At 37.5% G+C, this 12,612-nt stretch overlaps 1 protein-coding gene across 1 annotated transcript in view; it reads left to right on the top strand.

Annotated features, from left to right (window-relative positions):
• The window catches only part of FRG1 (FSHD region gene 1), a 51,786-nt gene extending 41,212 nt beyond the window's left edge, over positions 1 to 10,574 (top strand). Inside the window, exons 7-9 of the mRNA XM_007954953.2 lie at positions 7,922 to 8,013; positions 8,444 to 8,554; positions 10,538 to 10,574. Of these exons, the coding sequence (XP_007953144.1) occupies positions 7,922 to 8,013; positions 8,444 to 8,554; positions 10,538 to 10,574 (240 nt within the window). The remainder of the gene's footprint in view (positions 1 to 7,921; positions 8,014 to 8,443; positions 8,555 to 10,537) is intronic.
• Positions 10,575 to 12,612: the final 2,038 nt, after the last annotated feature.

Below are 12,612 nucleotides of genomic sequence, written 5' to 3'. Positions count from 1 at the left end.
AATATTGAAAGATTCTATGGGCAAAATATTGAACGATGCAGGAAGCATCAAAAGAAGATGGAAGGAATACACAGAGTCACTGTACCAAAAAGAATGAGTTGATGTTCATCCATTTCAGAAGGGGGCATATATCAAGAAACAATGGTATTGAAGGAAGAAGTTGAAACTGCACTGAAGGAATTGGTGAAGAACAAGGCTCCAGGAATTGATGGAATTATTTTCAAAACCCATTGAGATGCTTCAACAAATGGATGCCATGCTGGAGGCACTCACTCGGCTATGCCAGGAGATTTGGGCTACCTGGCCAACTGACTGGAAGAGATCCATATTTGTCCCCATTCCAAAGAAAGGTGATCCCACAGAATGTGGACATTATCAAACAATATCATTAATATTGCACGCAAGTAAAATCTTACTGAAGATAATTCTAAAACAGCTGCAGCAGAATATTGACAGAGAATTTCCAGAAATGCGAGCTGGATTCAGCAGAGGACATGGAATGAGGGATATCATTGCTGATGTCAAAGGGATCTTGGCTGAAGGCAGAGAATACCAGAAAGATGTTTACTTGTGTTTTATTGACTATGCAAAAGTATACAATTGTGTGGATCATAATAAATTACGGGTAACATTGAGAAGAACGGGAATTCCAGAGCACTTAATTTTACTCATGAGGAACCTGTACATAGACCAGGAGGCTATTGTTTGAACAGAACAAGGGGACACTGCATGGTTTAATACCAAGAAGGGAGTGTGTCAGGGTTGTATCCTTTCATCATACTTATTCAATCTGTATGCTGAGCAAATAATCCAAGAAGTTGGATTATATGAAGAAGAGCATGGCATCAGGATTGGTAGGAAGAATCATTAACAACCTGAGATATGCTGACGACGTAACTTTGTTTGCGAAAGTGAGGATGACTTGAAGGACTTACTGATGAAGATTGAAGAATATAGTCTGCAGTATGGATTATGCCCAGGAGCTCTGGTAGCAAAGTGCCTAAGGCACTTGACTGCTAACCAGAAGGCTGGCAGTTCAAACTCACCAGCCACTCCTCGGAAGGCAGGTTGGGCAATCCTACTTCCGTAGTGATACTGCCTCGGAAACCCAAAGAGGGGTCGCTATGAGTCAGGGCTGACTCAATGGCATATAACAACAACAACACGGATTATGACTTAATATAAAGAATACAAAAATCCTCTCAACTGAACTAATAAGCAGCATTACGATGAATGTAGAAAAGATTGAAGTTGTCAAAGATTTCATATTACTTGGTTCTACAATCAGCACCAGTGGAAGTAGCAGACAAGATAATAGATGATGTATATAGCACTGGGCAAATGGGCTACAAAAGACCTCTTTCAAGCGCTGAAGAGCAAAGATGTGTCCTTGAGGACTAAGGTGCACCTGACACAAGCCATAGTATTTTCAGTCACCTCACATACATGTGAGCTGGACAATGACTCTTCGGCAGACCAAAGAAGAGTTGATGCTTTTGAGTTGTGGTGCTGGCAAAGAATGCTGAAAGTACCATGGACTGCTAAAAGAACTAACAAATCTGTCCTGGAGGAAGTGCAGCCAGAATGCTCTTTGGAAGTGAGAATGGCCAAACTTCATCTTACCTACTTTGGTCATGTTGTCAGAAGGAACCATTCTCTGCAGAAAGATACCATGTTTGGTAAAGTGGAGAGTCAATGAAAGAGGGTAGACACTCAACAAGATGGATTGGCACAGTGGCTACAATAGTGGGCTCAGGTACAGCAAGGATCACGGAGCTGTCACAGGACCAGGCAGTGTTTCATTCTGCTGTACATGGTGTCACTATGAGTCAGAGACAACTCAATGACACCTAGCAAAAACAACAACAATCTAAAGAAGTAAGAGCCAGGACAGGAACAGATATATGCACACCCGTGTTTGTCGCAGCACTATTTACAATAGCAAAAAGATGGAAACAACGTAGGTGCCCATCAACAGAAGAATGGATAACCAAACTGTGGTACATACACACAATGAAATACTATGCAACACTAAAGAAAAATATAGAATCTGTATAACACCACATAACGTGGATGAACTTGAAGGACATTATGCTGAGTGAAATAAGTCAATCACAGAAGGACACATATTGTATTAGTTCATTATTGTAAAAAGTCAAGGAAAGGTTTTTATATGGAATGAAATTTCCTGTGTTGGTTATCAGGAGTGGGAGGGCGGGGAGGGAACACTGCAAAAATATTTTTTAAATAAAAAATTTAAATTTAAAAAAAGTATCTTTTTATAATATGTGCCACATACAAATAAACCAGTTGCCATCAAGTTGATTCCAACTGATAAAGATCTCATGTATATCAGAGTAGAACTGTACTGTATAGGATTTTCAGTGGCTGGTTTTTCTGAAGTAGATCAACAGGCCTTTCTTCTGAGGTGCCTCTGCCTGGACTTGAACCTCCAGTCTTTCGGTTAGTAGCCAATTGCTTGATTATTTACATTACCCAGGGACTCAGTGTTCCAAACAGGCTTTACCTTTAATTATAAATCTCCTATTAAACTGCATAATGTTGTAGGAAAAATACTACTTTTTAAAGCTACCATAGTACTATCTCTTTTTCTGCATATTACTCTTTGTGGCTTCATATGCTTTTGAAGTATAGGCTTTCTTTCTTGCCTGCATTTTGCCTCTTAATTTTTCAACTAGGTAATGGTAGCATAGTGTCTAAGGCATTTGACTGCTAACCAGAAGGCTGGTGGTTCAAGCCCACCAGCCACTCCTCAGAAGGAAGATGTGACAATCTACTTCCATAGTGATACCACCTCAGAAACCCAAGGAGGGGTTGCTGTGAGTTGGATTCAACTTGATGGCAATGAGTTTGGTTTTTTTGATTAATATGTTCACATAGTTAAAAAAATTTTTTTGAATATAAACCTATAAGAACATAAGTCTCCCAGTCATTCTGTTCTCCCATCTGACATCCACTCTCTTCTTACCCTTACCCTATTAATGTGTAGAAAGTTTTCTCTGTTTTTCTTTTTTAACAACTACATAGTGGTGCTCCACTAGGATATACTATAATTTATTTATTCAGTCCCTTACAGATAGAATTTAGATTGCTTCTAGTCTTCTGCTGTTACAAAAAAATCTTACAACACAGAACTTTGAAGGTGCATCATTTGGGAGGTGTGCAAGCATATCTGAATTCCCATTTCCCAGAAATGGAATTACAGGGTCAAGGAGTATATATATATATATATTTGTAATTTTGTTTGATATTTGGTTGCCAAATTGTCCTTCATACACATCATACTAATACATACTTCCACACACATACATGAGAAGGTTACTAGATTATTTTATGTTTAATACTTGAGCATCCATGATCCTAATCTCACTGTATAAAATATATAAATGTCATGGCAGAAATACTAGGGGCTTAGCCCTCAAATTCTGGATCATTTAATGAATAAGTAAAAGTCATCTTTATGTGAGAAGAAATGCAAAGCTCATAACAAATGGTTTCTATCTCATATCAGTCCCTAAACTGGAAATAAGATTTCCCTATTCTGGGTTAAATTCTCTAATCTTACTGTTTGTTTTATTTTATCGTAAAACTTGTATCAAGATGAAATTATAGATTAAACTCCAAAATAAGTAAATGAGGTAGTTATCCTAATGAATTACAAGCCTTTGAGACTTAATTTCTTAGATTTTCTAAATCCATGTGATCTATGACAACACACACACCAATATATGTCCAAAAAATAATTACTGCCTTCTTAGCATGCTGTTACTCTTTTTCTTGAGTCATCGGAGTATCAGGCATTCTGAATCTTGCCTAATTTGTCTCTCTAGGGAATCTCTGGTTGCAGCTAATCTGATCCAGATTTGCTGTGTGTAAGGCAGGGGATTTCACACCTGCAGCAATAGGATTAGAGAGGACCAAAGTGGAAGGCCTTTTTGAAAATGGCTTAATCCTTATAAAGAAAACATAAAAATCCATGTTACTTTTTTCTCTACTACCAACACAGTTTAAAAGCATCTATCAAGTATCTGTGCATGTTGTATGTTAGGTTGTCTGACACATATTTGGTACTATTATTATAAAATCTTCTAGATTTCCATAATAGTCAATTTAAGTATATTTTAGTATTTTTATTAACCTTAACAAGAATAGTAACACCAGAAATTCTTCATATCCTCATTTGGAGTTGGTTGATGAAGGAAAAATTAGCACTCCTAACAATATTAGTCATAATATTTTTTCATTTCATAAACAGAAAACTAAGGCAAGTTGCTGCAGGCACTCTGCTGAAAGCATCACGTCTATTTAGTCTTTATAGTGCTCCTATGAAGTAACTATTAACTTTACACGTGAGGAAACAACCTTTAATTCTCCCTGCATCCTCACCAGTTTTGATCATTTTTTTCATGAAAGTCACACAGTTAGATTGGGAGACAAGATAGGTATCCAGCCCCTTCCACTCAGATGCTACTTTTATATTTCATACCACACTGCTTCTCAGAAAGTCAGCCATAAAGAATATGCTGGTATATTTTGTACTTGCCTATATGTATACCCAAACCCACTGCCATCAAGTTAATGCCAGCTCATGGAAACCCTATAGGACAGAGTAGCATGTCCCGTAGGGTTCCCAAGGCTGGAAATCTTTACAGAAGCAGACTGCCTCATCTTTCTCCTGCAGAGCAGCTGATGGGTTTGAACTACTGACCACTGATCTTTGTCTAACAGCCAAATGCTTTAACCATTATGCCACCAGAGCTCCTTGTGTGTACACCCATTCCGCACTTACTGGCATACTTGAGTTCCAAACACTAGGCTGTTATGTGGAAATCAGCATATATAAAAATGGAAGAAGACTAGATCAGATAAAAAAAAATTAAGGATGCCTACATTGTTACATAACTGCCAAATTATATCATTACATGCCTGCCACACCACTGACAATCATGGTCTACCCAAGTTGACACATACCTTAATCATCACAGCCAGCATTACTCTAGCCTAGCACCTCGGCATTCATTGCTGCCAGACATATTTCATTAATGTGCAAAATAGTCAGATAGTAGGTTTTTACCATTGCTATACACGTGAAATGTCAGATAATGTCAATAAATGAAGAATAAAATGAAACCCAACCCACTGCTATTGAGTCATTTCTGATTCATAGTGACCCCCATTGGGTTTCCAAGGCAGTAAATCTTTACTGAAATAAATTGCCCCATCTTCTTTCCATGGAGCAGCTGGTCAGTTTGAACTGCCAGCCTTCTGATAAGAACATGCCTTAGGCACTGCACCACCAGAGCTCCTTAAGTGAACAATAGGTGTAATTTAATTTATTTATATTTATCTATTCATGTTTAAGATGCTCTGGTGCACAGTGGTTAAGGCATTTGGCTGCTAACCTCAAAAGGTAAGCAGGTAGAACCCTTCAGCCACTCCATAGGAGAGAGATGAGGCAGTCTGCTTCCATAAAAATTTACATCCTCAGAAATCCTATGGAATAGTTCTGCTCTGTCCTATAGGGTCGCTATGAGTCAGAATCAACTCAATGGTGGTTTTATTCATATTTAATTTTAGTACATCATTTAAATATTTATTCATCTTGATTAGCTTTGAAACATGATTAATCAAAGATAGTACAAATATATGTGTGATTGTTACACATATGGAGGAGAACACTGTGTTGTATTTATCATTAATTACAACAATTTTTGTATAAACAAAAACAAACCTCACTGCCATCAAGTCATTTCTGACTCATAGCAAACGCTATTAGGTTTCCAAGGCGGTAAATCTTCACAGAAGTAGATTGCCCAGTCTTCCTTCTGCAGAGTGGCTGATGAGTTTGAACTGCCAGCCATCTGGTCAGCAGTCAAATGCCTTAGGAATTACACTACCAGAGGTCCTTTTTATATTAGGTACCTGTCAGATTTCCCTAGGTCTGTTTGGTTAATCAGGTATCTGGAAGATCTGAGCAATGATTATCTAGCACCGTTTCCATTTACATCACAGGCTGTGCTAGTCTCTATCAGTCATCCACCATTATTGGCCTGGTTTTATCAACCAGACCATAGATCTCTCTTAACAAAAGTAGTACTGTGTCATAGGCCCCAACCCGGACTTTCCCAGGTCTCCTAGGACTAGGTCCCTTCTAACCAAACTGTCACACACATGTCATGGACACACATGTGTCATTGGTCACCATTTTCTAAGCAGTTTTGCAATTGGACTCTGAGCTACAGAGACCACTTTGGACATGAGTCCTTTTGTATTGCAAATTAAGCCAATTCCATGGGCCTGAATTCTACTTTGTCCTACTTAATTGATCCAAATTGCTGTGTCTGGACCAAATAATGATATATCATGTGATCATAAATATCTGTCAAAACTTCTGAGAACATTATGTACAACCAAAAACCTCATGGGATTTGATTCCTTGGTTTGGAGGTTTAAGCACATGGTTTCATGAGACATCTCAGTTAATTGACCTAATATGTTTAGTGTTTCTGATCTACCTCATGGTTTGTTGCATAGTGCTTGATGTTTTAAAAGCTTGCAGTGGCCATCCAAGACATAATAATTGGTCTTTGTTTACCTGGAGAAACAGAATGAGAAGAGTCAGGAATAGGAGGAGGATATGGAATGTGTGGGTAATTGCCTCCGTGAACAACTGATATTTGCCATGAGAACAGAATTGGATAGTGCCCAGCTGCCATTACTGAACATTCTGATCAAAGATTCCATAGAAGAATCCTGATAAAAGGTGGGAAAATGCAGAAGAGAATTTCAGATTATCATGAACTCTAAACTTTCTGGAGCCATGGGAAATAGATGAACCACTGAAACTATTACCTGAGATGATCTTTAAACCTTAAACCAAAAATATCCCAGGCCATCTTAAAACTAACAATAGTTTTAGCTTACCTAGTCAAAAAGGTCTGACTTGAGCATTATGCTCTTTTAAGAACTATCTATATGGGATCAAATTGACAACAGCAACTAGAAAGATTAAGTAGGAACCTTAGGGGGTAGTGAGTTTACATTAATGAAGGAGGAACAGCTCACAAAAGGCAGGTGAAAATGGTTGTGTACAACTTGAATAGTCAGTGTCACTAGACTGTACACATAGAAACTGTTAAATTGGTGTATGTTTTGCTCTGTAATTCTCAACAACAAAATAAAATTTAGGGGAAAAACGATTCATGGGGGTTGAGGAATGTACAAGGATATATGGAGAGTTTTAAAGTGGTGGGTCCCAATTAAGTAAAAACAAATACACTGTTATGTGAAAACTTTTAATATATTTGGTAATAATCTGTGCAAAGTAGAGTAGCTTCTATCTTAGGTTTCAGTTTGATAAAATCAACATTATTTATTAGGGACAATTAGATACAGTATATACTTTCAGGAGCCTTGGTGGAAAACGGTTGAGCACTCAGCTGCTGACTGACAGGTTGGTAGTTGGAACCCAACCAGCAACTGTACAACTGAGCAATCTGCTCCCATGAAGATTACAGCATAGAAAATCCTATGGGGTAGGTCTGCCTGAAGTTGCTATGAGTTGAAATCAACTCAACAGTACCTAGAACACAAACAACTTACTTACTTTGAGGCCAAAGTTACATTTGTTAAATTATGCTCAGAATCTGATCTATAAGATGTTTTTCAAATCATTTTATCCTTAGTGTATCTGACACAAAGACTTTAGGGAAACTTATAATAGGGATTATTTCTACAAATTGAAATTAAAAACACATATCCAGAACCTGTCCTTTTTCTGAATCTCATTGCTAAGTTGATTGTTTTTCTCTCTTGTGTGAGGAATCACCTAGAGTGTTCTTGTGTGGTGAGTAAAATGGGAAGGGGAGAAGGTAAGTGTGTTCTCTTCTCCAATTTCCAGATTAGGTCCTGTGCTGAAAGAGAAACCAAGAAAAAAGATGACATTCCAGAAGAAGACAAAGGAAATATCAAGCAATGTGAAATCAATTATGTGTATGTATTCTTCTCCTTTCAGATCTACAGGTTTGGCAGGGAAGTGCTTCGCAAGGAGCTGTTAAGTCCACCCTAGGACAGAGCACTAAGCTTCATGCTTCCCTTTTCTTGGGGCTTTGCTTTTCCTGCATGACCTGCAACTTTCAAAGCCAAGATCACTTGGGTTAGTCAGTTCTCCCTGTTCATTAACTTACCAGATTATTGGACCAAAATGTCCTGGTAGAAGTGAGCTTGTAGAATTAGTTACTCGAACAACTGCCCAACAGGGATGGGTCAGTAAAATCATCTATAGAGTTGAAAAACTGTAGGTTATTAAAGAAATACACTTAGATTGTTTAATACATGAAAAACTTTAACAATATTTGTAAATTCATCCATAAACATGTATAAGAAAAGTTTGAGATATTTTTCAAACATGTTTTCTTAACAGGAAGAAATTTCAGAGCTTCCAAGACCACAAACTTAAAATAAGTAAAGAAGACAATAAAATTCTTAAAAAGGCTCGGAAAGATGGATTTTTGCATGAGACACTTCTGGACAGGTAGATGTATTTTTATTATTTCCAACTATTTTCAGTAGCTAATAGAAGTGGTGTGTATAAGACCAAAGTGCTTTTTTGATTACTTGAGTTTTCAAATTGTCTTTATTTTCTGATTTGAGAATATGATAACATTACCTAGAATTCTAGCACATCATAAGCCTGGGAGGGAGATGCCAAGGAAGAATATCTTGAAATTATAGCCAGACTCCAAATACTATATATTTTATTCTAAGAGATTCAGATTTGATTGATACTATATTATAAATTTATTTACCATCATTTTTTTTACAACTATTCAAACCAGGCTTAGGTATAAGTAGTTTGACTAATATTAAAATTCTGTGGATTCTATGAGAATAGTACAGACTCCTAATAATGAGATTAAAAATAGATCAGTTAAAAAAAATTAGTAAGTATAAAAGTTAAATGAATTAAATTTGAAGCAGTTAATTACATTGGATTCAAAAGTGTGCAGGATATTTATCATAGTACATTATAGGTTTTCCCTACTATACTCAACTAGAATGTTCCCATGAAACCTTTCATAAGCCAAAATGGCATAAAGCAAAGAAGCAATTCCAATTAAATTTTTATGATCATTCCCAGACCCAAAAAATAACCTACCGTATTATACCAAAAGTAAATGACCCACTGCCCTGAGTCAATTCCCACTTAGGATGTAAATCTACAAAAGCAGGCTACCTGTCTTTTTCCTGCTATAGCCAAATGCCTTAACCAGTGAGCCACCAGACTTCCTTAATCATACCAAATAACACATAAAGCCTAAAATAACACTAGCATGTAGTGTTCACACAGTTCAAAGCTGTGGAGGCTTGATGCTGAGTGTAGTTCAGGGGATAGACCTTGGCAATGCCATTCTTGATGCTCATGGTGCACACTGCCTCTCAAGCACCTTCCTATAAAATAAACGCTGAGCACTAGTTGCAGTTTTTTTCATAAAACTGAAAAACCTCTTCAGATTTCTTTCAGTTAGCAAAAACAAGTACTAATGTAGTTCTTATGTAAAAGCAAGTGGTGTAAAGCAAACTTTGGAAGAGTGAGGGATACCTGTGTTTATATTTATTTATTACTATTCCTATGCTAAAGCACTTGACTGCTAACCAGAAGGCTGGCGGTTCAAACCCACCAGCCACTCCTCAGAAGGAAGGTTGGGCAATCCTACTTCTGTAGTGATACTGCCTCGGAAACCCAAGGAGGGGTCGCTATGAGTCGGGGCCGACTCGACGGCACATAACAACAACAACAACAACAATTCCTATTTAGATAAGTACTGTTGTAGATGTACATTAAAAAAAAAAGAGTGGTTTAGCTGTGAGCTTACAACTACAAATCAGATCAGTACCAGACTGATATAGAATTTGTGATATCCTGCCACTTACTCATTCAAATCATATGTTGCACAATTACTCTTAAAATCTTTCTTTACACTATTTGATAAAGGCAGTGTTTAATCATATATTTCTTGTTGACTAATTGATAGAATTTTTGTGTGAGGTAAATAAATGACATTATAAGAATTGTTGCCAGCTGACCAAATTAGCATGTATCTAGTTCTAAGACATCAGGAATGAGCTACAAAAAAATCACCAAGGTGTGGACTCAAATAGAATAACGTGAAAATTCAGTGTTACCATCCTGATAGAACTTTAGGGCTTGCTTAAATTCAGGGAGGCAACTAAAATTGCTGTTGTACATTGAAAAGGCTGTTAGGGAATGTTTGTTAGATATTAGGGAAACACTTTCATAAGAACAGAATCCCATTTTCTGTGAACCAAAATTTACAAATAAAATTTGAATACAAATATTTGAATATATGTTTTGTGGTGATATAACCAAAATTGAGAGCCCAGTTTCTAAGCATGAGTTTTATATTTAGTAGCAGTTTTTTGTCTGTGACATATTAATTACATATGGCACATTTTGCATAGGTTAATGTTTATTATTATTTCTTTGTTCAAACAGGAGAGCCAAATTGAAAGCTGACAGATACTGCAAATGACCAAGATTTTTGTTTCTGTCTTACCCTGTTTTTTTTTTTTTTTCTGAATAAAATATTGAGTGGAAGTTCTTTTACAGAGTCCTTGGTCTGTTATGGAATTATTGTTAACCTAATAGCTAGTTTAAGCAGAATTAATCAGGTTAATCAACATTAATCAGGATTCCCTAAGAATGTTCTTTTTAGTAATTGCAGTGTTTCATGTGGAAATGAAACTAGAATACACACTTAAAGTATCACAGATTTGTTTATTTCTTTTCTGGATTTTCATGAAGTATGAGAATACTGCTCCATAAAACTGATGTTTCCTATGTGGTTTGTGGACTCTGTCTTACTTGCTTTATAATCATTTTTATATTACTTGATGTAGTAGATGCTTAATCAGTACTCTTAAGAAGGAAGTTATAAACTGCCAATCCAGTCAACCAACAAGGCTTCATGATTCTACCTCAGAGATACTAGCCAGACCACATAAAATCCAAATATCAGATCGAGGGGGCTGGATAGAGAAAGAAATCAGGTTTTAGGCAGTGAAATGGAAACTAGAAACATCACCAAAGAGCAAGTAGGCTCTGAACAGAGGATTTGGGGGGTAGCGGGGAGAAAAAAAACACTGCCATCGAGTCATTTCCAATTCATGAATTTCCAAGGCGGCAAATCTTTGCAGAAGTAGATCGCCCCATCTTCCTTCCACAGAACTGTTGGTGGGTTTGTACCGCCAGGCTTCTGGTTAGCAGTCTTCTGGTTAGCCTTAGGCACTACACCACCAGAGCTCCTGAACAAAGGGTGCAAGAGTAGAATTGAGATTCTTTAATCAGGAGAGTTTAACCACTGTGACATTTGCATAATGCTTTTATCTGCTCTTATGGAATGAATAAAATCAAAAAAAAAAAAAAAAACTGGATCTATTAAAGAAGTTCAGACACTAAGTGTTTCTGAGATGTACTATGCTGAGGTAGTTTACTGCTAGCCTGCCTCTTTATGAGTTCCAAAATACGATGTTCCAGATGTCATCCATCGAACACAATGCAGGTTCCAGAATCCAAGTTGTATATCAAAATCATTCTTGAAATACAGATGACTAGATGTCACCACTGGAAACTCTGATGGACTGATGTGGGCTCAGGACCTCTATAGTTTGAAACCCTAAAATGATTCCCATACACAGCCAGAATTGAGACCTGGCCTAAGCTGCCAGGCCCTGTCTATTTTTCAGCCTTTATATTCCATCTGTCACCATATCTAGAGTCACTTGGTCACTCTACAAGCAAGATAGCTAAGCTTTCAGGGAGCTTATAAAGGTGCCCTTGCTATAAATCAAATCCTTAAGCTTCATCTGGATTCTTGGAATGGGAACATGCTTACTACTCTGTTCCCCAAAGCATCAATTCTCAACCAGGACCAGTTTTGCCTCCCAGGGGACATTTGGCAATATCTGGAAACATTTTTGTTATCATAACTGGGAAAAAGGATTACTAATGGCATCTAGTGGAATGCTAGGAATGCTGCTTAATAACATTAATATTCTGTAATAAATACACAAGACAGCCCTACAACAAAGCCCAAAATGTCAGTAGTACCCAGGTTTGAAACATGCCCTAGGGGTCAGTCTATTCCTTATTGTCCCAGTTCCCCCACCCTCCAAAATAGTGGTTCAGATTCATAGACATAAAAATTGTCCAGGACAGAGTACTAAATGTGAGTGATCAACATGGTGGCATTGAGGAAGAGGAAGACAGAGAGAGATACATGGGAGGTGCAGACAACAAAAATGGACCCTTTTGCACATACAGTCCTGCATTGTCAGTGAAGGCAAACATGGGTATATGGGTAGATAGATGGGTGGACAGGCTGAACCATTCGGTATGTCTATGCAGCAGGGAGTATACCCAAGACCATGTATAGGGTTGGCAGACAATGGATCTGCAAGTGTATGTGTATGTTCTGTAAGAATTCCCAGGTGTATAGTAGAGCTGACAAGGGACAAGGTTGTAGTCACTTCTTGGTCACAGCCAGCTACCCAGAGGACCGAGTAATTGAA

The sequence above is a fragment of the Orycteropus afer genome, unplaced genomic scaffold (genome assembly GCF_000298275.1).
Source record: "Orycteropus afer afer isolate SDZICR_OR568_19922 unplaced genomic scaffold, OryAfe1.0 scaffold00483, whole genome shotgun sequence".
In the NCBI taxonomy this organism is placed as follows: Eukaryota; Metazoa; Chordata; class Mammalia; order Tubulidentata; family Orycteropodidae; genus Orycteropus; species Orycteropus afer.
The sequence above is the reverse complement of the archived record's forward strand: the minus strand, read 5'-3'. Positions and strand labels throughout refer to the sequence as shown.